This window comes from Myxocyprinus asiaticus, chromosome 10, assembly GCF_019703515.2.
Source record: "Myxocyprinus asiaticus isolate MX2 ecotype Aquarium Trade chromosome 10, UBuf_Myxa_2, whole genome shotgun sequence".
Classification (NCBI taxonomy): domain Eukaryota; kingdom Metazoa; phylum Chordata; class Actinopteri; order Cypriniformes; family Catostomidae; genus Myxocyprinus; species Myxocyprinus asiaticus.
Window position 1 is genome coordinate 1,306,859 of NC_059353.1, and position 22,358 is coordinate 1,329,216.

At 36.4% G+C, this 22,358-nt stretch overlaps 1 protein-coding gene across 5 annotated transcripts in view; it reads right to left on the minus strand.

Annotated features, from left to right (window-relative positions):
• LOC127446830 (pre-mRNA-processing factor 40 homolog A-like) overlaps window positions 1-22,358 on the minus strand; it is a 71,992-nt gene that overhangs the window by 22,129 nt on the left and 27,505 nt on the right. For all 5 annotated transcript variants that reach the window (XM_051708099.1, XM_051708101.1, XM_051708097.1 and 2 more), the window contains 8 exons: window positions 21,015-21,230; window positions 16,959-17,064; window positions 6,355-6,419; window positions 6,058-6,222; window positions 5,172-5,280; window positions 3,620-3,770; window positions 3,337-3,470; window positions 665-779 (listed from right to left, as the gene is read on the minus strand). In XM_051708099.1, coding sequence (XP_051564059.1) covers window positions 665-779; window positions 3,337-3,470; window positions 3,620-3,770; window positions 5,172-5,280; window positions 6,058-6,222; window positions 6,355-6,419; window positions 16,959-17,064; window positions 21,015-21,230 — 1,061 coding nt within the window. The remainder of the gene's footprint in view (window positions 1-664; window positions 780-3,336; window positions 3,471-3,619; window positions 3,771-5,171; window positions 5,281-6,057; window positions 6,223-6,354; window positions 6,420-16,958; window positions 17,065-21,014; window positions 21,231-22,358) is intronic.

Below are 22,358 nucleotides of genomic sequence, written 5' to 3' on the forward strand. Positions count from 1 at the left end.
AAAGTACCATAATTTTAACCAGACAGCCACTCTGCATTTGAACTCTGTGAATTCAAATGCACAATCCAGAAATAATACATAGAAGGGTTGGCACTAATTAGAACATGTCATATTTAATTCTTTACTGATAAAGTTGCTTCATTGCAATGCCAATGACTGTTTAAAAAAAAAAAAAAAAAAAAAAAAAAAGAAAATTATATATATATATATTTTTTTATTTTTTTTTTAAATGGGTGGGAGGTGCAGTACTTAGGACATTAGGTCTATTTTAAATAAGAATATCATGATATAAAATGTTGCTTTTATCACCAACTAGCACTAATATAGTGTACAGTTATTGTCACAGTTGTGAGTTTATTTGCATTATACAAAATCTTTAAATGGCTCATGCATCAGATTTATTTTTGTACATTTTTTACTTTATTTTAAGAGGTCATAATAATGAAGAGAGTTGCACCCCTTCAGATTCTAGAGCTGGAGCTATCTGTTTTATAATTGCTGATGATATGAGTTATGTGCAGCTCACAGATTGTACTGATGAAATGGAGAACAAACACACGCACGCACACAGAAATAAGGACAGGACCCTTTTACATGTATTATTCATCAGCACCAAAGCCTGCCAAGCTCTGTGTGTGTGTGTGTGTGTGTGTAAGAGAGAGACCTGGCTGGCCCAGCATATTGTTGAAGCGGATATCAGCACTGACGGTCGGGTACATCTCCATCCAGGCAGACATGGAGTGCAGCTGCCCGTGATCATGTAGCTCATCCAGAAATTTCTGAAACGCACACACATCATGGTAAACCTCTCCTCTGTTCATCACCGTGTTCTGCCAGTGCTCATGTTAATAATGCCGACTTGTGCTTCATTCAGCAGTTATCAGTTGTGCACCGTTAAGGACATTTTAGGCCGATACCAATCCAATCACCGATATTTATTTTTAAAGTGCCCCCTTGCAAGTTAATGCCCCACACAGTAAAATGACATTCAATTTAAAAGTTATTAGTGGTATTGCAGCAAACAAATATTTTTTATTTAAATCGGTGTTCTTACAAAATAGTGCTGGGATGAGATGACTGATGAGAGATTGAGAGCACGTTGGTTTGATTGAAACTGAGAGTGCGCATGTTAGAGGGAGTGAAACCGAGAGCACGCATATTCGCTCAAACTGTCTCTAGTGACAGACGGAGTGTGGAGCAATACTCACTTTACATAAAGTATACTCAGATTTGTGTTCTCATGTTTATTTGTTGTTTTATTTGTTTTTACATCTGTATCTTTGTCCTATTCATGTCTAATTGTACATCAAGTCAGAATTACTACCGTAATGACTCTTGAATTTGGGCACTTTAATATTCATATACAAGTAATTATTACACATTTTTAAAACAAACCAGCATATTCATCTGAATTACAGCATTTTCTGAAAGTGTCAATTCACGAATGCTTAGAATTACCAATAATTCACCCTCAAGTGGCCATAACGTCATGCTTTGAGGGCTGAGCTCATTCATTAGGGTAGCAGTCAGTGTGTGATTTTGTGCGTGCTGATATTAAAAAAAGATAGGCTCTGAATCTATTTGAATTGTCAAATATTTTTGCATTGTGACCACTGAACTGTATAATTGCTAGATCATTCCTGTCTGCATATAAATGCATGTCTGTGTCATGTCTCACTCCATGTGCCCTCTTTTCCTATATAACAAAATACTCAAATCAGTTAATATCCATCTGTTTATTTACTTGGTAGTAGTATGATATTTATGCACCTGTTCTGAAGTGGCTTAAAAATACCATCATTTTAACCAGACAGCCACTGTTGCCATCTTGATTCAATATGTTTCATGTAACGAAACAAAAATGACAGTAAAAATTAGGTATGCACCAATGTATCAGCTACTGATATTTATCTGCCAATTATTGACCAAATTAAAACCATTGGCATATCGGTTAAAAGCAAGAAAACACACATATGAAAAACTGATGGTTTATTTATAATTAATTAGTAACACACTATGTAAAAACTCTGAATTCAAATGTACAATTCAGAAATAATATCTAGAAGGGTTGGCACTAATTAGAACATGTAATATTTAATTTGTATTCTTTCTCATTCTCACGTTAATGTGGAAAAACCGCCATAAATGGACGTGACAGTTGTGAAAGCGGCACTTACCTATAGGCTAGATGATGAGGGAAACCAATTCAAAATGCTTTGAAACCAGCAGACTTTGACTTCTGACACATTGGAATGATATCTATTAATGTTGCATGATTGATTGAAATCACAATATGGCCTTGCACGGTTACTAAACCTTAAAGGGCTGTGCTTTAAAATACAGTCTGAATTCAGCGCTTCAGTCAGTGCTGTGTGAACAAGCGGCACCCTCTAGCAGTCTGGACGGCATTATCCATTATACCACTATAATACAGAATTTAAAAGGGGGTTTTGTTCCTTTGGCTAAAACTTTGTATTTTTCCATGATGTGGTTGACATTTCCATGGAATTGCCCAACATATGCAAAGTATGAATTTGTAATGTTCTATTATATACAGTACATGTAAATAGTTATGTTGTTTCAAACTGCAAATACAGCAGTGCAAAATAGTTTTTTTTTTTTTTTCCATAATCATGTTAACATATTTAATAATTTTTTGTACCTTTTTTATCTTCTATTTATCTTCCATTGTGGCTCTCTTTAAAATTTTGGCCTGTGTTCAACAGATTCAATCCATGTTTAATGAAAATGATTTATTGTTAGAACAGTAAAAAAGCTTTTGTACCTCTTTGAAATGTTTGAAGCATAATTCCTAAGTAAAACAGTGATAAAATAAGATAAGTGGCAAAATATCAGTATTGGCCTGTGGGTTTTTGTTAAAATCGGTATCGGCCAATTTTGTTTTTATATATCGGTGCATTCCTAGTAAAAGTCTAGTAAAAAAATAATCAAGGCAATTTTCCACAAAAATATTTTATATTACAGAAGAATTATTTTCATTTATATGCACCTATATAACAATTTATAGTAATATTAACCACATATATTTTATGAAAACCTTTTAATGAAACATAAAAAAAAAATAATTAAAAAAACGCCATGAGGGGACTTCCATGAAAATTGATACATTATCCTTTACATCAGATTGTCTCTCTGCTCAATGACCCGTGGCAGCCTAAACTCGGTCAAATATCTCTGTATCTGCCATCACACACGTCAACTGATATTCAGAATCATGTTCCAATTCATCATGCTGAGAGCTTTTCAAATTAGTGGTAACAACGGTTAAACAAGGACACGGTCACGTACGTGTGTGTGTGTGTGTGTGTGTGTCACCTGGAAGCACTCTCTGTTCTTGCGCTGTCTGCGTCTCTCTCGCAGCAGAGTTTTCTGTTTCTCATCCTCCTCCTCTTTCTCCAGCGCACGGATGTGTTCCTCAAAACAGATCAGGGCATCCTCCTTATCCATGTCTAACACACGCACAGAGAAAGAGAGAGGGAGAGGAAGATGAAAGCTTTTTCCATATCAAACACAATCACTCACTATACAGGTTAAAAGCATTATCATGAGGGCACAGAAGTGTGTGTGTGTGTGTGTGTGTGTGTGCGCGCGTTTGTACTCTGCAGCTCCTCGTCCTCAGCAAAGGTGGGGTTGTCCAGTAGGTACTGCTGAGCTTCAGACCAGGTGGTTCTGTATGTCACATTGGCCATATTGTCCAGTATGTTCTTCAGCGCCTCCCAGTTCCTCTTCCTCAGCTGCTTGGCTTGTTCCTGAAAGAGACAGCATTGAGTGGCGGTTGTGCGATACTACGTTAGACATTAATATAATTTTTTTTATTTAGAACATTAAAGGGATATCATCCAAAACCATTTTTATTTTCTTTCTTTTATAGAAAACAAAAGGTGAATTTCTGAAGAATATTTTGGCTGCTCTTTTCCATATAATGAAAGTGCATGGGTACTGGGGATGTCAAGCTCCAAAATAACAAAGTGCACTGCATTTCAAGCCTTTTAAGTCAAGTTGTTATTCACTGTAATTATTTTAATGAAATTAAACCCAACACCGCTTCAGAAGGCTTGGAATAAGTGCATGGGACTTCAATGATACTTTTATGGTCTTTTGTTTTGCCAATTTTGTATACAGAAAAGAGCAGCTAGGATGTTCTTCACGTTTAGTGTTACACGGAAGAAAGTCATTGGGGTTTGGAACAAGTGGAAGAGTAAATGATCAGAGAATTAAAAAACATTGGGTGAACTATCCCTTTAATCATTACGTAAAACTAAAAATATATATATACACACACTGCCGTTCAAAAGTTTGGGGTCACTTGACTGAAATGTTTCTCATGATCTTAAAAATCTTTTGATCTGAAGGTGTATGCTTAAATGTTTGAAATTAGTTTTGTAGACAAAAACATACTTGTGCCACCGTATTAATTTATTTCATTATAAAACTAAAATGTAATTTAAATAAAAAAGTTTTTGAAATTGATGACTTGGACCAAATAATAAAGAAAAGCAGCCAATAAGTGCCCAACATAGATGGGAACTCCTTCAAAACTGTTTAAAAATCATCCCAGGGTGATACCTCAAGAAGTTGGTTGAGAAAATGTCAAGAGTACATGTCTGCAAATTCTAGGTAAAGGGTGACTACTTTGAAGATGCTAAAATATAACACAGTTTTGATTTATTTTTTTAGTCACAACATAATTCCTATACTTCCATAGTTTTGATGACTTTACTATTATTCTAAATGTGAAAAATAATAATAATAAAGAATGAGTAAGTGACCCTAAACTTTAGACCAGTAGCAAGTATATATATATATATATATATATATATATATATATATATATATATATATATATATATATATATATATATATATAATTATTATTTTTGTTTCTCAAATGTTAGAGTACTTGTCGAAAAAAGTGTCAGTGAAGAGCATGCTTGAGATGAAATATGGTTTCAGGTAAACTCAGGTTTAAAGAAAATTCAAGTTAAATATCACTTGCAAAATATTTTTATTGGGTATCCTTTCCAATCAAGCTGAAACTGCATATACTGCAAAAGTAATTATTAGGTTGAGTTGGTAAAGCAGTGTCAGGTATAGTTAATGTATGTGTGTTTGCAAGAGCACTGATAAACATAATCAGTCTGATGTCAAACCTTCTCTTTCTTGGCCAGATAAAAGAGCACGTCCTCATAGATCTCCAGTCTGTCTCTCTCTGGAACACACGACCACACCTCCAGATCACCAAACATCTGTTCTGCTTTTCTGTAGAACAGAGAAACACACACAAAAGCCTTCAATTATTTACTCAGTTTATATCGCATTCTTTTAATCCTTTATAAGAGGACTGGGAATGGTGACACTTGGCTGAAACAGCCCTTAAAACTGTAAAAGCACAGCTGCATTTCATCAGCAGGGGGCAGTGATGTTACACCACATTAACATCATGTAACCATTGAATAATAAAATTATTTATCACTGAGACCTTGTGATATTATGCAGACAAACTCAGAAAAAACAATATTGCTATAAAAATTATACATAAATCTGATTACAGGTGTAATTTACAATAATAACATACAAAACCTCCCTACATGTCACCATGACAACAGTAATGTGATTGTATTAATCTAAACAAAGGGGCAGTGAAATTCAACTGCTCTGATTCAATGACAGCTAAACACAGCTAATAAATCTGAGGTAAAGTCAGGAAGCATTCGACTGGTCACGTGACTACCATGGAGGAGCAGCACCCATATGTAGAAAAAATCCCAGCTTTTTCTAGACCACTGATATGAATAGAGAATGTATCTCATGTGAGTGTACATATTTTAAACTGATTTGTATAAAGTACTTTTCACTTCTTTAGGTATACATGTTTTCTTGGTGGAAAAAGAGCACCATTAATATTTTTCCCCACCTATATGGCCTTGAATCCGTCACCAGAAAAGTAGTTTCAGAGGTGGAAAAAGTTGCTACGTTTGAGCATGCTCAGTTTGACTCTGCACGTGAACAATGTGGAAAACAGCAGCATTGACTCACTTGTATCTGGTGGTGGAGGTCATCTTCTCATGGTTCTCCAAGAAGCGCTGGAAGGTCTCTTTAGATTCCTTGTACTTGATTCTGGCTTCTTCCTTCTCCTCTTTCTCTGTCTGGACTTTATACGCATTAAACGCCTGTTTCTTTTCACTCAGCTTGGGCAGAGCGCTGAACACACACACACACACACACACGAAGAGATGAGAGTGGACTGCAGTGGTGAACATCAGCAGGGACACATGTATCTGTGCACAGGCTGTAACTATTAAATATCAATAATGTAGTGCAGTGTTTGGATACCTGTATCGAGGGTCGTTAATGATTAGCTTCATCGCCTGCTCCCATGATGCATTGGAGGAAACACCCTACAGTCACACGGAGGAAGACGGAGAGAAAGAGGGAAGGTTATTTATTGTTCAGGGTACAACAGATTGTCAGTAAGAATATGTCCTAGATGAAAAAGCACTGTTTGGAGCACTGGAGTGGGTGAAATATTTTCAGAAATGCTTGCTTCAGTATGTGGAGATGCGCTCAGATTCGAATGATGTAGACACATATTCTCCTACCAATCACAACTCGGATTAAACACGTTTACCTCACATTCAGTGACTTTTTTCAAATTTGTTAAAAAGAAATAGCTAAAATAAAAAAATCACCACCTTCCCCTTCATATTAAAAATAAAGTATGACGTCATTATGTTTGCATGCACTTTCAAAGTTTGATTTAAGTCGAAATAAAACAATATTGCATCTTTTTGAACTACATGTAAACACTTTAGTCTGACTGAAATTGTACTAGTCTGATTTTTGAGAAGCCAGACTCACAGACCTAGATAAGGTGATATTCAATTATCAATGTTAAAAATTACAGGTTTTAAATGGAAAATAAACAAATAAAAATGGACCTTCAAACACAGATACTACAAGTAATAGTACTACCACACTTTTTTTGGACAGTAGCAGGGAAGTTCAAGGAATATCAATAACATTCTGGCCTGGACTGTTACGCAACAAGAACCAATAGGCCAAATGGTGGAAAAGTGGCTACTGTAAACTATCAGTACACTGTGATGTTTCAAAATCAGGATTAGAATACACGCAACAATTACCTCAGTTGGCGACAGCATGAGAGGTAAACATAGGATCGTGAGAGGTAAACACTGGAGCGAGTGCGCTATGGAGGATGATCACATATTCCAGTTTTGAAGATACTTTTTTCCCTTGATTTTTCTCTGCTAAAGCTCAGGAAAGACATGGCCCATGTTGCAAAAAGGAAAGCAAAGAGAAAAAGGCGAGAGGCTTACCATCATATGCTGAGGGGTTGTGAATGCCAAGGACATGAACACATAAAACGTTAAAAGTTCACAGACTACCCAAAAAAAAAAACATTGTTTGAGTAATATATGAGTTTTAATGAGCTAGATAGCGTATTCTGGTGTGTAGAAAAATAATGTTCTATACTAGTTAAACCATCATCATAAAATCATGAAGATACACTAAACATACTCTAATTTTAATTCATTTCAAACAAATATTAGTAAACTTAGCCAGCTTGTTACCAGCAAGTTACCTTGGCGTTGGAAAATTGACAATCGTGAGTCCCAAGTACTAAAATAATTCTACCATCAAAATGAGCACGGTTTTATAACCTTGCCAACAAATCTGGGCTGAGAACGGCTTGTAATGCCCTGCCGAACCATTCTAAAGTGGAAATGCTCACTTTTTCCAATGGTGGAAAAGTGCATAATGATGTGCAACGTGGACATGTTAAATGTCCCAACTCGAATCTCAAATTATTTAAGGTTTCACGAACCTTTGAAGGCCTAATATTTTTAAACCTTATTTGAGAAATGTATACATCAATTGAGAAATTAATACAAATTATGAAATGTCTAAATGTGGATCAACTGGTGGAAACTAACTGGCATAGGTCATAATCAAAAGGTAAAAGGTGTCATTTCTATACCACACAAAAAAAAAAAAAAAAAAAAAAAATCCCAAACAGCTTTTTTTTTTTTTTTCTCATCTTAGATTATCCTTTTAACAGGTCATTTGTCAACCTTCTCAACTCACTACAATAATCATATGCTACACTTAATTCTGTCATATGGAGTTGATGTTGATAATATCAGAGCAAAGTGATGACATCTCAGATCATTATCTCATCTCTTGTATGTTGCGCTTAACTGTTGTATGCTGCTGTATGTTGTGCTTAGCTAATGTCACTTAATCCACGCCGCTTTATCGATCAGGTAGAACTATTCTTTAGTCCACTAAAGATAGCTTCACTAATAATCTTCCAGATCTGCCTCAAATACTCAGTAAGCCAAAAAGTTCAGAAGAACTTGATGTAGTCACAGAAAATACAGATCCATTCTTTTCTAGCACTCTAGAAAGTGTCGCCCCCTTTCGATTAAAGAAAATTAAAGAGAAAAGCCCTGCACCGTGGAACAATGATCACACTCATGCTAAGAAAATGGAAGGCAATTAGAAATGTATAAAATTAGAGGTGTTTCACGGTGCAGGGAAGGACAGTGTCTTTAGCTACAGACAGTCTCTAAAAGCTGCCAGGTCTGCATACTTTAGCAAACTCATAGAAAATAACCACAACAATCCTAGGTATTTATTCAGTACTGTGGCTAAATTGACAAGAAACTAAGCTTCAACTTAACCAGATATTCCCTCGCAGCACAGTAGTAATGACTTTATTTACTGATTAAATTGAAACCATCAGAAACAAAATTCAAATTATGCAACTGTCTGCCACAGCACCTCAGAAGACAGTGTCTCACAGTATCCCCTATGAGCAACTTCAGTGCTTCGCTGTCATAGGTCAGGAAGGCTAACAAAACGTATTAAAGCATCAGAACCAACAACATGTATGCTAGACCCAAAACCTACTAAGCGCTTAAATATCCTATAATTTTAGAACCTCTTCTTAACCCTTTAAGCTGTGAAGGTGTTTTTAAAGTTTTCCTGTTTCAGTGGCATACCCAAAATTAAAAGCTTATAACTTATTAAAAACAAAATTTAAAAAAAAGGAGGGTAAAGTGTTTGGTATCACTGTAGAGAAAACTTAAAAAAAATGTTTATTGATATAAATGATGATACATTGAGACTCCCAGCCTAAGAAACAGCTTAAAAATCACAAAAACAAATAAGCAAAAAATGTACTTTTTTCCTAATACTTATAATTTTACATTATATAACTCTGGGTGTAAGTAAGGTGGCTCTGAAAAACTGCTGTACATGAGAAAATGTTTGTGTTGATACGACAATAAGTTATAGCATTACAAAAATAATTTATCAAAAGCCAAAAGCCTCTCCAAACAAATAAAACAATAATTGTATATAAGAACTAATTACACATGCAAAAACAACAATGACTAAAGGTTTGCATAGCATGCAGACATGATTTTAGTAAAGAGATTTCACAGAACGAGTGCCTTTTTGACAATGAATCTGCATCATAGAGTCTGTGTCATCTACCTGGTGCCATATAAGCAACACCAACATAATTGTCAAAGAAATACTTGGCTATTACTCGCTTTATATTTGTCTGTGAGTAAAAGAACTACTCTGAGAGCTTTCCAACAACATATGACACATAGCTATTTGATGAGTTTGATGTTTTAACTGATTGCAATAATATGTACAGTGCAATTTGTTTTCACAATTCTCAAAACGGAACAATTCTGATTTGCCTCCAAATTTCAAAGGACTTGTTCAGTTTTGGTAATAATGCCTGCATGCATTGGAAAGTAGGGCTTCTAAGCTTTCAAATGATGCCTATTTTGTGTTGCTCAAGACTGAATTTATTAATATTTTGACAATTATTATTTTTAAAGGTTAATTTAATGTCCCAAGAAACTTGAAGCTGGCAGTTATCAAACACCTTAAGAAACCACAGCTTGATACTAGAGAGTTGGCTAATTATAGCCTGATCTCAAATCTCCCATTTATGTCGAAAATACTAGAAAAAGTAGTGTCCTCCCAACTATTTTACATAGAAATAGTATTTTTGAAGAATTTCAGTTGGGATTGAGGCCCCATAACAGCACAGAGTCTGCATTTATCAGAGTTATAAATGACTTGCTCTTATCATCTGATCACAGATTCATCTCTCTTCTAGTGCTTTTAGAACTTGACGCTGCCTTCGAAACCATACATCACAACATTCTCTTAGATAGGCTTGAGAATTATGTTGGCATTTGTGGACAGGCATTAGCTTGGTTTATGTCCTATTTATACAGCCACTACTACTTTGTCTGTGTAAACCAGGAATTGTCAGATCAAGCTAAAGTATGGAGTCTCACAGGGATCAGTCTTAGGGCCTCTGCTTTTCTCCCTGTAATGCTTCCCCTGAGAGACATTATCAGGAAACACAGAATTAGTTTTAACTGTTACGCCGACAATAGCCAACTTTATATTTCCTTGAAACCCGATAAAATTCCCCAATTCTCTAAGTTATCGGAGTTTATTAATAATATAAAAGGTTGAATGGCTAGACATTTTCGTCTACTCAATTCTGGCAAAACAGATGCTCTAATTATTGGACCAAAAACCTCCAAAAATAAGATGATAGAATATAACTTGACTTTTGATGGATGTACGATTACATCATCTTCTACAATAAAGACCTTAGTTGTTATATTTGATATAGGGCTGAATGATTTGTACAAAAAATCTAATTGCGATTACAATGAATACTGTGATTTCAACTGCGATATGACTATTAACATTTAAAAATGCAATCATGTTAATATTAATAATAAAAAATAAAAAGTCTTTATTTAATTTTTTACCAAAAGTAAGTTATGGGCAAAAATGCACTTCTGCCAATATAAATACTGTTAAAGAAAGGGTGTTCAAATTTGAGTCCTCTTAAAAATAACCAGACTATTATTATTGTAATTATAAAACATTAGCATATTTATGTACTAATTTCATGCACAAATTTACACTTGCATGTGACGTTGCAATGCAGTCCGGTTAAACCCTTTTAAACCGTTATTTCACAGTGGCCGTTTACTTCAGAGAAATGCTCTCATGCTTACACATACAAGGAATTTGTCTTGGTGAATCTGTCTAGTTCCAGTGCACAAACAATATAACAAGAAGGAGATAATATTTTTTTTTTTTTTTTTATAAAAATAAAAAGTGAATAGAAAATATAAGTATATATAGAAATACACAATAAGATATACACACACACATATATATATATATATATATATATTAGGGCTGGGCGATAAAACGGTATCGGTATTTATCGACGGTACACCTTTATCAATAACGATATAAAAAATGTTCGATATAATGCTCGATAGGTTCACTTAAATGCATTAAAAATGTAAATAGACATGAAGTTTGGTTGCATGAACAACCCTCAAGCGTGCGCCGTCCCTGGATCATAAACAGCCTATCATATGGCTTGATAAAGGAGCGTGCTACGAGTGACAAGCAAACAGCCAATAACAAGTTGCGTTGCTGTGGGGTTCGGTTGCGCCACTGCCATGTGACATCAGAACATATGCGAAAATGAGTGCCGTGCCTGCCAGCGATGAGTAGATTGTGAATAAAAAAGGACGTCAGCTCGCCAGTATGGCAGTTTTTTGGTTTCTTTACGTCTGACCAACATCAGAACACCTTGTGTGTAAGCTTTGCAAAAAAAAAAAAAAACTGTATCAGCAACGCCTGTGGCAGGTTGAACAGTGCAGTCAAAGCAAGCTTGTAGTTCCAGCTCTGCTTCATTGGTCCATCTCTTTATAGTCCTTACTACAGGTTTAGCTGATTTTAGTTTCTGCCTGTAGGTTGGAAGAAGATGAACCAGACAGTGATCAGAGAGTCCCAAAGCTGCTCTAGTGACAGAGCGATATGCATCCTTTAATTTTGTGTAGCAATGATCCAGTGTATTTCGGTCTCTGGTGGGGCATGTAATGTGCTTTCTGTATTTTGGCAGTTCACGGGTGAGGCTGGCTTTGTTAAAATTGCAGAGAATAATAATAAGTGAGTCCGGGTATTGTTGTTCCATGTCAGTGATCTGATCAGCCAGCTGTTGCAGTGCTGCGTTCACGCATGCATGTGGATGAATATAAATGCTCACCAGAATAAACAAGGAAAACTCCTGCGGCGAGTAGAAAGGCTTACAATTGATAAAGAGCACTTCCAAATTAGGACAGCACATCTTCTTTAACATTGCTACACCTGTACACTAACTTTCACTGATGTAAAAGCATGTTCCACCGCCTCTCATTTCCCCATTAACTCCGCAATGCGATCCGCTCTGAACAGCTGAAAGCCCGGCAATGTAATGCGCTGTCTGGAATGGCTTCACTCAGCCAGGTTTCTGTGAAGCACAAGGCAGCAGAGTTTGAAAAGTCCTTGCTTGTACAGGTGAGGAGATGTAGTTCATCCATTTTGTTAGGGAGAGTGCGGCGATTCGCTAGATGAATACTCTGTAGCGCTGTTCAAAACCCACACTGACACAGCTTGACCAGCACGCCGGCTCGCTTCCCTCACCTGCGTCTCATAGCGCGCTTAAACACAACTGCACCTCCAACTAAAATATACAGCAAAACATCCAAATAGTCCAAAACTGGGAAAAGATTGTCTGGTATGTGCTGCTGAATGTTCAGCAGTTCGTCCCTGGTAAAACTGATTGGAAAAAAAAATACTAAACACAGGACAAACAAACAAAAACTACAAAAGAATTGGAGAGCTCCACCCAGAGGCTGCCATCCGTGGCGCCATCTTGACGTACAACCTCTTTTTAAGAGGACTCTCATACACCTTTCTGTCCACAAAAACCCATGTTATGGGGTTGCTTAAGATTTGGATAGTAAGTTTTAATAGCCAAGCATTTTTGGAAACATGGAAAATGTGCAATTAGTCAATCTAGAGCGCTGTAAATTTAACATGCTCAGCTCATTAGCCTCACGAGTGCTTTGAGTGTGTGTACAGAGAACAGAGTGGCTCACATACAGTAGGCACAATGAGCGGCACGTGCACATTATTTATTTAATTAAATTGCAGCCCTTGTGGTTTGATATTCGCACTACCTCATATCGTGATTTCGATTTTATTTCGCTTAATCTTTCAGCCCTAATTTGATAGCTATCTGTCCTTTGAAAATCACAATTCCAATGTTTGTAGAACAGCATTCTTCCACCTTAGAAACATAGCAAAGTTATGACGCATGCTTTCTGTTTCTGATACCGAAAAACTAATTAATGCGTTCAAGACTAGATTATTGAAATGCATTACTGGGAGGATGTCCCTCAGGTTCAATAAATAAGCTTCTGTTGGTTAAAAATGCAGCAGCTAGAGTGCTTTCTAGAACCAAGAAATATGATCATATCAGCCCTTTTTTTTTTTTTTTTTACCTATATTGGCTGCCTGTTAAGTTTCATTTTAACTTTAAAATTCTGTTAATATCTTACAAAGTTCTGAATGATCTAACTCCAGGGTATCTGCAGGTTCGAAGGAATGAAATGTAAGACTTTTTAAGGCCAAATAAAAGAAAAATGTTAGACCACTTTCGCAATAAAAAAAAATAAATAAAACAAATGTATTCATTTGCTGGTAAATACAAAACTACTGAGGCTACTTGGATGTCTCTGGACATGTTTTTTATATTTTAATTTGCATTTATGCATTTTCTTTTTTTAAATAAGTTAATACAAGATTAAAACTCAATGAATTCATTAAGATTGCATGTAGCCTAAAGTATGTAGCCTATATTGTGACCCTTCTCTTTAGTCACTTGCTTTCCAGCAAGACGTGACGCAATAGACGAATGCTTTGGCAACGTCACCGCTTATGTCAAACACGGAAGTTGTGGCAAAAACCACAAGCAAAAAGTTAACTTTTATCGGAATACACTGTTGAATTCCGAGGGCTCTTGTTGACTGCTGTGGCTTCAAGCCATCAACAGAACTGACTGGACTGAGGAGATCATTTCAACTCAACTTTGCAGCAAAAATGTATAGCGAATATGATTACGCTGACATTTTTGTAAACAAGAGGATTTGTCTATAGACCTTATTCACAGTAGCACCATGTTTGATTTTTAATGGGAAGGGAAATAAGGCTGTGAAGGATAGACTAACCATCTTCTCAATGACATGCATGGAATAAAGCTGTAAAAAGCTCCTAGATCCCATCTGATTTTCCACAACTCATGCTGTCTGGAGTTTTTTTGTCTACTGAGAGTTCTTGAAAATATATTTTTTTCAATGTTTTGTACACGGAACGATCCAAAAACACTTTAAACTGCAGTGCAGCCCATTGAAGAGACTGTACGTCTATCCCTCACAGTTTCATTGTCATTCCCATTAAAAATCAAAGATGGCGCTGTTGTGAATAAGGTCTAGCATGTGCTGAATAACATTTCTATTTTTTTTCTTGGCAGATACCTTTAACAAATACTTTAACAGGTAGTAAAAGGGCAGTTCATTTAAAAATGAAATTTCTGTCGTCACTGCTCACCCTTAAGTCTGTATACATTTTTCTCTGCCGTGGAACAAAAAAGGAGATGTTAAGCAAAAGGTTTAGTCTCATTCATTGTCACTGCATCTTTTTTATACACGTGTAACATCGTAAATTCAGTAAAAATGCGCTTCCCTGCGCGCGCTCACACTAAACTCAAGCGTCAGCTGCTAAATGATGGATGCATATGAGAGAGAGAGAGATGGTTTGACTCAAGCAGCTTCTGCTGTTTTAAGCATCTCCTCTATTCACACCATAAAATTAATGACCTCAGCAAACGAAATTGAAAACTTCTAGTAATTTAAAATATTTAAGACTTTTTATGTCCTTAAATTTTAAAAAGTACATTTAAGACTTTTTAAGGACCTGCGGGTATCTTAAGCGACCTTCTATCACGCTATAATCCATCACGTTCATTACAATCGCAAAACTCCAACCTATTAATAATCCCTAGAATATCAAATTCCACAAAAGGAGGTAGATCCTTTTCCAGTCTATGGAACAATCCTAGACTATGGAATAGTCTTCCTAGCATTGTTCGGGACTCATACACACTCTCAGTTTGAGTCTAAATGAAAGACACACCACTTCAGCCAGGCACACACCTAATTTATCCCTCAACCTGTAGTTCTGCTTCATTAGTCAGGTCTGGCGGAACCGGAAACACTTCTCATATTCTATAACTCTGCTTTAAAGTGAATGGCATCAATGCTATATTATCCTATTTGTTTTCCTGTCTCATCCTCGGGACATAAAAAAGGTTACCAGAGCCTGCCAGATCCAGCTCCAGTCCTGCCTGATGTCCGACTCCCGTCGCTGTGTCGCTGAGTGATGACTACTAAACACAGCCTCTGCCAGCCAGACAGCGAGAAGCACTCCGAAGATCACTGTCTGCATCTCTTCAGTCTACTACGATGGATATCACAGATGATGAACTACTGCAAAGCCTAACTGGCCACTGCCTGAACTTCGGATCTACGATGGACTTCACACTAGCTTCTAGCCGGACTGCGATGCGCCTCATGGAACACTGGCTGCATATTCTTGCTCATAGGATGGACTAAACTCTCTTTAAAATGGAATACGTAGACAATATATTAAGCCTTGATTAGCCAAATAATAAAGGACAATGCAGCTATGTGCACTTCCGCAGTTAATTCAGGATGGACTTCAAAGACACTTAGTCATCAATCTAACAGTTCATACAAAATTCATAGTTTTAACATTGGTCACCAACATCTACTCAGTTTACCAATTAAAACCATGTTTTGTATTACACTTAGATAACTAATATTGCCATTATATTTATGCTGTTTAGCCAGAAGGGAACTGGTTCCCCCAGTAAGCCTGGTTTCTCCCAAGGTTATTTTTTTTCCATTAACGAACATCTTAAGAAGTTTTGTGTTCCTTGCCACAATCACCTATGGATTGCTCACTACAGGCCTAAAAACAAAAAGGACTGTTATTTCCTTTCAAATACGCATGTAACCGCAAAGTTTAAACTCTTCTTTTAGCAGTTGATTGACAGGTTAGGGGTGGTGCTTCACTGCTGTCAGGGGCGCATCAGGAAGGATTATCATTTACACTTTAAATGCAATGTGGACTAGCTCCATAAGTGTTTTTGTGATTTGATCACAAACCTGTGTTTAGCGCTGACCACTCGTAATCGGATCACCCAAAATGTATCTTAATAGCAGGTGTAAATGGGGTCTGTAGCAACAGGAGCAGGATAATATAAAGCATCAATTACACACTTAATTTTTCATTCTTTACTCTTAATTTTGTTGCATCGGTGCAAAAAATAAAAAATAGCTTCCTGTCTTTTCCAAAAACTGAAAAAAAAAAAAAACTGAAATTGTCCAAAGCATCCACTTTATTCTGAACAAAATCACTTCAACCCACATCATATCGTAATAATGACTTCCCAGTACTTCAAGGTAGCACAACTTTTAATAATTGTATTCATTTGCTAATCTATTTAATCAAAAATTTACAATAGTAATCTTTAGCATCAAGTTGAATGTGTTACAGATTGAATATATAATGAGATTGATTTTTCAAGTATTTGTTGAATGGCACAAACGGGACTCCAGAGAGACTTGTGGATAAATGGGAGATTAAGAAAAAGAATAATGTACTAAGACGGTTTAGAGAAGATCTCACTGTAGACATGAAGAATGAGAAAGTTCTTCATTTATTATGAGTACGTTTCTTTGGAACGCTGTTTCTGTCAGGGGTCTGTGAAGCGTAAGATTCTACTGTATTCTTTTTCACTCACTCCAGTCTAATCACACACACAGCAATTAAACAGCCATGCCTCTCAACGGAGCACTTTGTGTATCAAATTAAAACACTAAATTTAGAAAGGCCCAGCCGGAATATCAACACCTCCCTCTGTCACTGGAGAGATTTACCTTTTCTTTCAACAGTTCTTTAAATGCCTGCTTTGCCTCTTCTTTTGTGTTCCACTTGTAAACTTTCTTCACCAGCTCTGGTCTTTCCTCCTTAGATACGTCATTACTGCCAAATCAGAAAATAAATGATAAAACAATTATTGTACATCAATATGTCACTTGAATAAAATTCATGAGTTTTGTCTTGAAAAGAACATCTGAAATGCATTTTACTTTCGCAATGTGACGTATACGAATAAAAAAAGAATATTCAGCAGGAAAAAAATGTAGGACTGATTTTATCCAAGATCTAATTGGCTGGAAAAATTTTAGGCAGTAATACTGTTGGTTAGAATTTCCTCCCACACAAAAAAGTCAATCAGTCATTGTTTTTGTTAGTGCTCTTATTATTATTATTCTGGCTGGAGTCTATGGCAGCCCATAGCACCGTACATCAAAAATTATTAAATCTGGAACACTGATAGGGGTGAGTATGAAAAGGTCCATGACCAAATTTGGGGTCTCTAGGACAAGCTCTACAGCGCAACCATCAATTCAAAAATCCACTTTTTAACAGCTAATAACTTTTGAACTGTATGGCCTACACACATAAATAATATATCCTCTGATTTGTCTGCTTGTGAACTTTTCAAGCACTCCAGTCTCCACCCATGATTTTGACAGCCATTTTGAAATTGGATAAAAAAGTACTTTGTGAACTCATCCCACAGCCTTTAATGGATCTTTCCCAAATGTGTCAGAGCATCGTGAGAAACTGCTGGGCAAAAGTTTCCAAATGCAGTTTCCTTATACTACATCAATGAATTCAGTGTTGAGGACACCAAACAGGAAGTGAGGCTTTATCATCACTTAGTAAAATGTTTTTTTAAAAAACGTAGTATGCGTCATAAGCACCATGATATGAGGATACATACCAAGTTTGGTGACAGCGCCACCTATGTGTCAAGACATTTAAAAAATGGCTACTGTCTGCTATTTTGCTTGGCTGCCATTTTGACTTTTATTTTCATGTTTTGTCACATCATTTCGAACTTGAGCTACAGCTTTCAGCAGATCTTTCCCAAATTGTAGTCATATAATCTTGAGACACAGCTGGCAAAAAGTTATCAAAAGATTTTTTTTATATTGGCATTGTATTCCAAACTGCTTTCCTGAAACATGCCAACAAAGTTGACCATGTCCATCAGAAGTGAAACTTAATCTTAGCAACACTTCAGTTAGTTATTACTGCATTTGGCTCAAATTACTGTAAAATCATGCAATACAAAAGTAATTTAATGTATGCTGCATATTTATTTAAGTTTGCAACAGCAGTATCTTAGCAATGCTTTTGTGTGCTGACCTTCATATTGCTATTCCTGTTTTGCAATTAGGGATTTGGACTGCAATTAACGATTATTTTGATAATCGACTAATCTATTGATTATTAGAACAATTATTTGACTATTCAGGCGTTTATTGCAATGACTAATCATTAGCTCGTGCCTCAACTTAATAGGTTGTATTAAACATGCTTACTAACAATAAAGAGGACAAAATCATCTTTTAAAAATACCTGTAAATGACATTCACTGAATTAAAAGGAAAAAAGCTTGGATTAAGTTTATTTCAGTAAAACATTCACTCCAAAAATCCTATCGTTATCAATTGTTTTTGTCTTGTTTTCTATTTAAAATGGTCAAAAACCTTAAAACAAGATACATTTACTTGAATAGCAACATAGCTTTCAGAGAATGTATCTTGAATATATAAGTGTAATTTGTATATAAGTGTATTTTTTCACTTGTTCATACTTCTGCTAGTGCAGTAAAAAAAAAAAAAAAAAAAAAAAAAAATATATATATATATTCGTATCATACTGTATCTTGTTTTAAGGATTTCTAGATATTTTAAAATATTGAAATATTAAATTCAACATTTTCCAAATTTTTTTTTTCTTCTGCAGTATATCTCCTAAAGTAAATGTACATTGTTTTTAAAGGAGTTTTAGATGTTTATACCCATTTTTTTATTTTTATTTTTTTTGCAGTGTATAATGGGCTGACTATACTCTCCTTCATGTTCACTTCGATCCATCTTTAACTCTCTCTCTTCTTAAAAGAGCTGTGTGTTGTTAAGATACACACCGTGACACATATTTATGATTCACTATGTCATGAGCCATCATGTTATAATCTAGTTGCAGCAAATTCGCGTGAGGGACGAGTGTCCCCCGTGCCAAAGTGTGCATCAGCCTAAAATGAATCAATCTCTCCCTCTTAATTTGGGTCACTTCACACAACACATAGAAGTGGCGCTGACCGCACAGAGAAATGCCAGTTTCGGAGTTTATTTACATGACCCACATCCTTATTATTTTTACTTTAATAAAGTACGCATTAAAGATATAACGCCAGGGTGTTTCATTTTTAGAAGCTCTGACATGCAAGGTTTGCTTAAGCGTAATCCCAGATCCGGCTCCACTTTATTTTCACGATGTCTGGACAGTGAGCTGTGTTTTCTTCCTCTCCACAATCAGGTGCAAGCTGCAGTGCTGCTCGTGTGCCATCATTTAGTGTTTTATATGATGACACGTTACGTCAATTGAGATCAAACGACTTTCCGACAACGGAAATTTTTGTCATCGATTTTTTATTGATCTACTAATCATTTGAGCCCTATTAGGGATGTGTGAGACTAGTCGACTAAATGGTTCTGATGCTGCTTGTCGGTCAATATTTTTCTCCATTAAACTGTTCAACATATTTACACATTTATGTTTGGCTTTATATTTTTACAAAGGCTGCACTTAAATTACTGTCATGTAAATGTACATTTAATTATTAAAAAAGCGGATATCTGGAGCAGATGTATACAAAGTTTCATTTCAACTCAGGCTGCGTGTGCTTCTTCCCTCGCTCACTCGCAGCGCACGCAGAAAAATGTCCTCTCACAAAACGAGTAAAGAACCTATGGAAATCACCTCAATCACGGTGATGGTGTGGAAAGCCTAGTTCCGAAACGTTGGCTTGCAAGTCACTATGGATGTTTTCACATTTAAATCTTCTTCAAATCTGTGCGTGCTTGCAAGTTATTTTCCTGCCGAACGGGCTTTTTCAAGTGCAAAAATTAATGCTCTAAGTTAAAGCTCTAAGAAAATTACTATTTTAGGCAAGGTATGCAAATTATTTTTACCCTGCTGATCAAGAAGGCTATTTTCAACAATGTGCCAACTGCTTAAATTATCTTTCATCCTGTGTAAACATTATGTTTAGAACAATACATTAGATTTATTGTACTTTTCAACATGTACATCGTAACTGTTATTAGTTAACGTTCTTTACCGAACAGCTGTCATATTAGATCATAGGCTAATGCACATTGTGAAAAATGCTAATTTTTTCCCTCTCGTAGATTTGGCTAGCCTGTTAATTATTTTCAACTAAGTCCAGACTGTTTTAATATGTTAAGTAACATTTGGTGAATTCTGTTTAGAACAGCTTGTGCGCCGTCTTGTTTGATTAGGGAGATATCCAAACTATGTAGTGTTGGGGTGCCTCCAGGACAGGTTTGGGAACCCCTGGAAAAAAGTTATATAAATCAGTGGTTCTTAATTCTGGTCTTGAGGACCAACAGCACAGCACATTTTGTATTTCTCACTTATGTGACAATCAGTTCAGTTCATCTTCTAATAAGTTGATGATTTGAATTAGGTGTGTGTTAGGGGACATCTAAAATGTGCAGTGCTGTGGATCCCCAGGGTTTGTTTTTCTCTTTGGCCATTTTGAGCTATGTCAGCTGAGTGGTGTAATGTGTAAAGCAGTGAGCTAACACTGCAAACGCACCCCAGTTGGATGTTCGAGACCCACCCAGAATGGTGTGAAAGTTGTACTTCTGTTGACCTTTGAGCCATCATGTTTACACTTTTCAGGGAAATGTAACTTGAAACCTAGTTTGAAAAGTAGAAATCTAGCTCACACATACACACATTGGACATTTGTAAGAGAACATATGAGAATGTGTTGTTTGTAAGTTATGTTGTTTTTGTGGACAAACTGTGCTGTGCGTGTTCTTTACCATGGTTGTGTCTCTATGATGGGCGTTTCCTCAGTGAAGTTTACAGTGACATCACTGCTGACCTCAGCAGCCTGAGTGGGCACGTGAGACGGCTGCTCCTCTGCGTTGCCTGTCGTCATGGTAGCCTCTATCTCAGCAACTGAAGTTATGGCAACAGAAGCCTCGCTCTGAGCCACAAGGGCAGGGGTGGTGCCCGGAGCGACAACATCAGCCGCACTTGAACATGAACGCATAGATCATGGGTTATTAGTTATAAAAAATAAAAAATAAAAAAAAACGTATGGTAATGTCTCACATGTTAGGAGTTCAAATGTTTTGCATTTCAAATAACTAACACACAAGACTACGACAATCTTTGCAAAGATATTTGTTTATCTGCAACTAACTTGCCATTAATTTACCATTAATTGCCATTAAATAACAGCCAACCTTTGGCAACAATGGCTAGTCTGGCAATACTGCCAAACAGTTCTGTGGCAAATTCATCACAGCTATCAAGCTTTTCACTGAAGTGAAAATAAAGTGATTAATTTGATTCTGATTTTGTGTTGGGAAAAACATTTCAACTAGGTTAATGCAAAACCTTTCAATTAACTGAAAACAATTGCAAACAATTGAATTAAAAAGCTTTGTTTAAAAGATGAATGTGCAACAAATTTACAAATTTAAACCAGAACTCACTAGGGCTGGGCAATCTGACAAAAAATAATCTTGGTATTTTTCAGCCTATTGTCGATATTCCATTCATATCTCGATATTTATGTATTTCCTCTGTAATGGCTTAAAAAAAAATTGAGCGAGCTCACAGGGTTCTGCTCGGCAATCAGTGGAGGGAGGCAGGCCCTGATCAGTTCTGACCAAATTTCTGAGATCATCCGATAAAAATCTTGTGTTACGTGAGGCGAGGAGCAAAGGAAGGCTTTCTTGGAAAAACCACAGCATTTTCTTGTTCCCAGACTTTGCGAATTCAACAAGAGAAACATGATCGATTCAAGGAATGCAAGAAACTTTTACATCAACGGAAATTCGCTTTTGCACTGATATTCCCGGCCAAATTGAGAATAGATGCTAAGGATGGCCGTGAAACACTCACATGCCCACAGCAAGCGATGTCCTTAATAAAGTCAATGGAGTAAGTCATCTTGTGGTACTCACGTTGCAGCCGAGTGGACTGGCTCACTGAACATCTTTGTGCTTATTCCTCCTATAGGCTGGAGTTTGTTTTGTGGAGTATTTTTTGCAAAGACATTGGAGTGATTAAGACATTTGTTTGCACTTATGTTGCAGCCGAGTGGACCGGCTCACTGAACATTCGTTTGATGAATCTGCGTGCTTTTTTTGTGC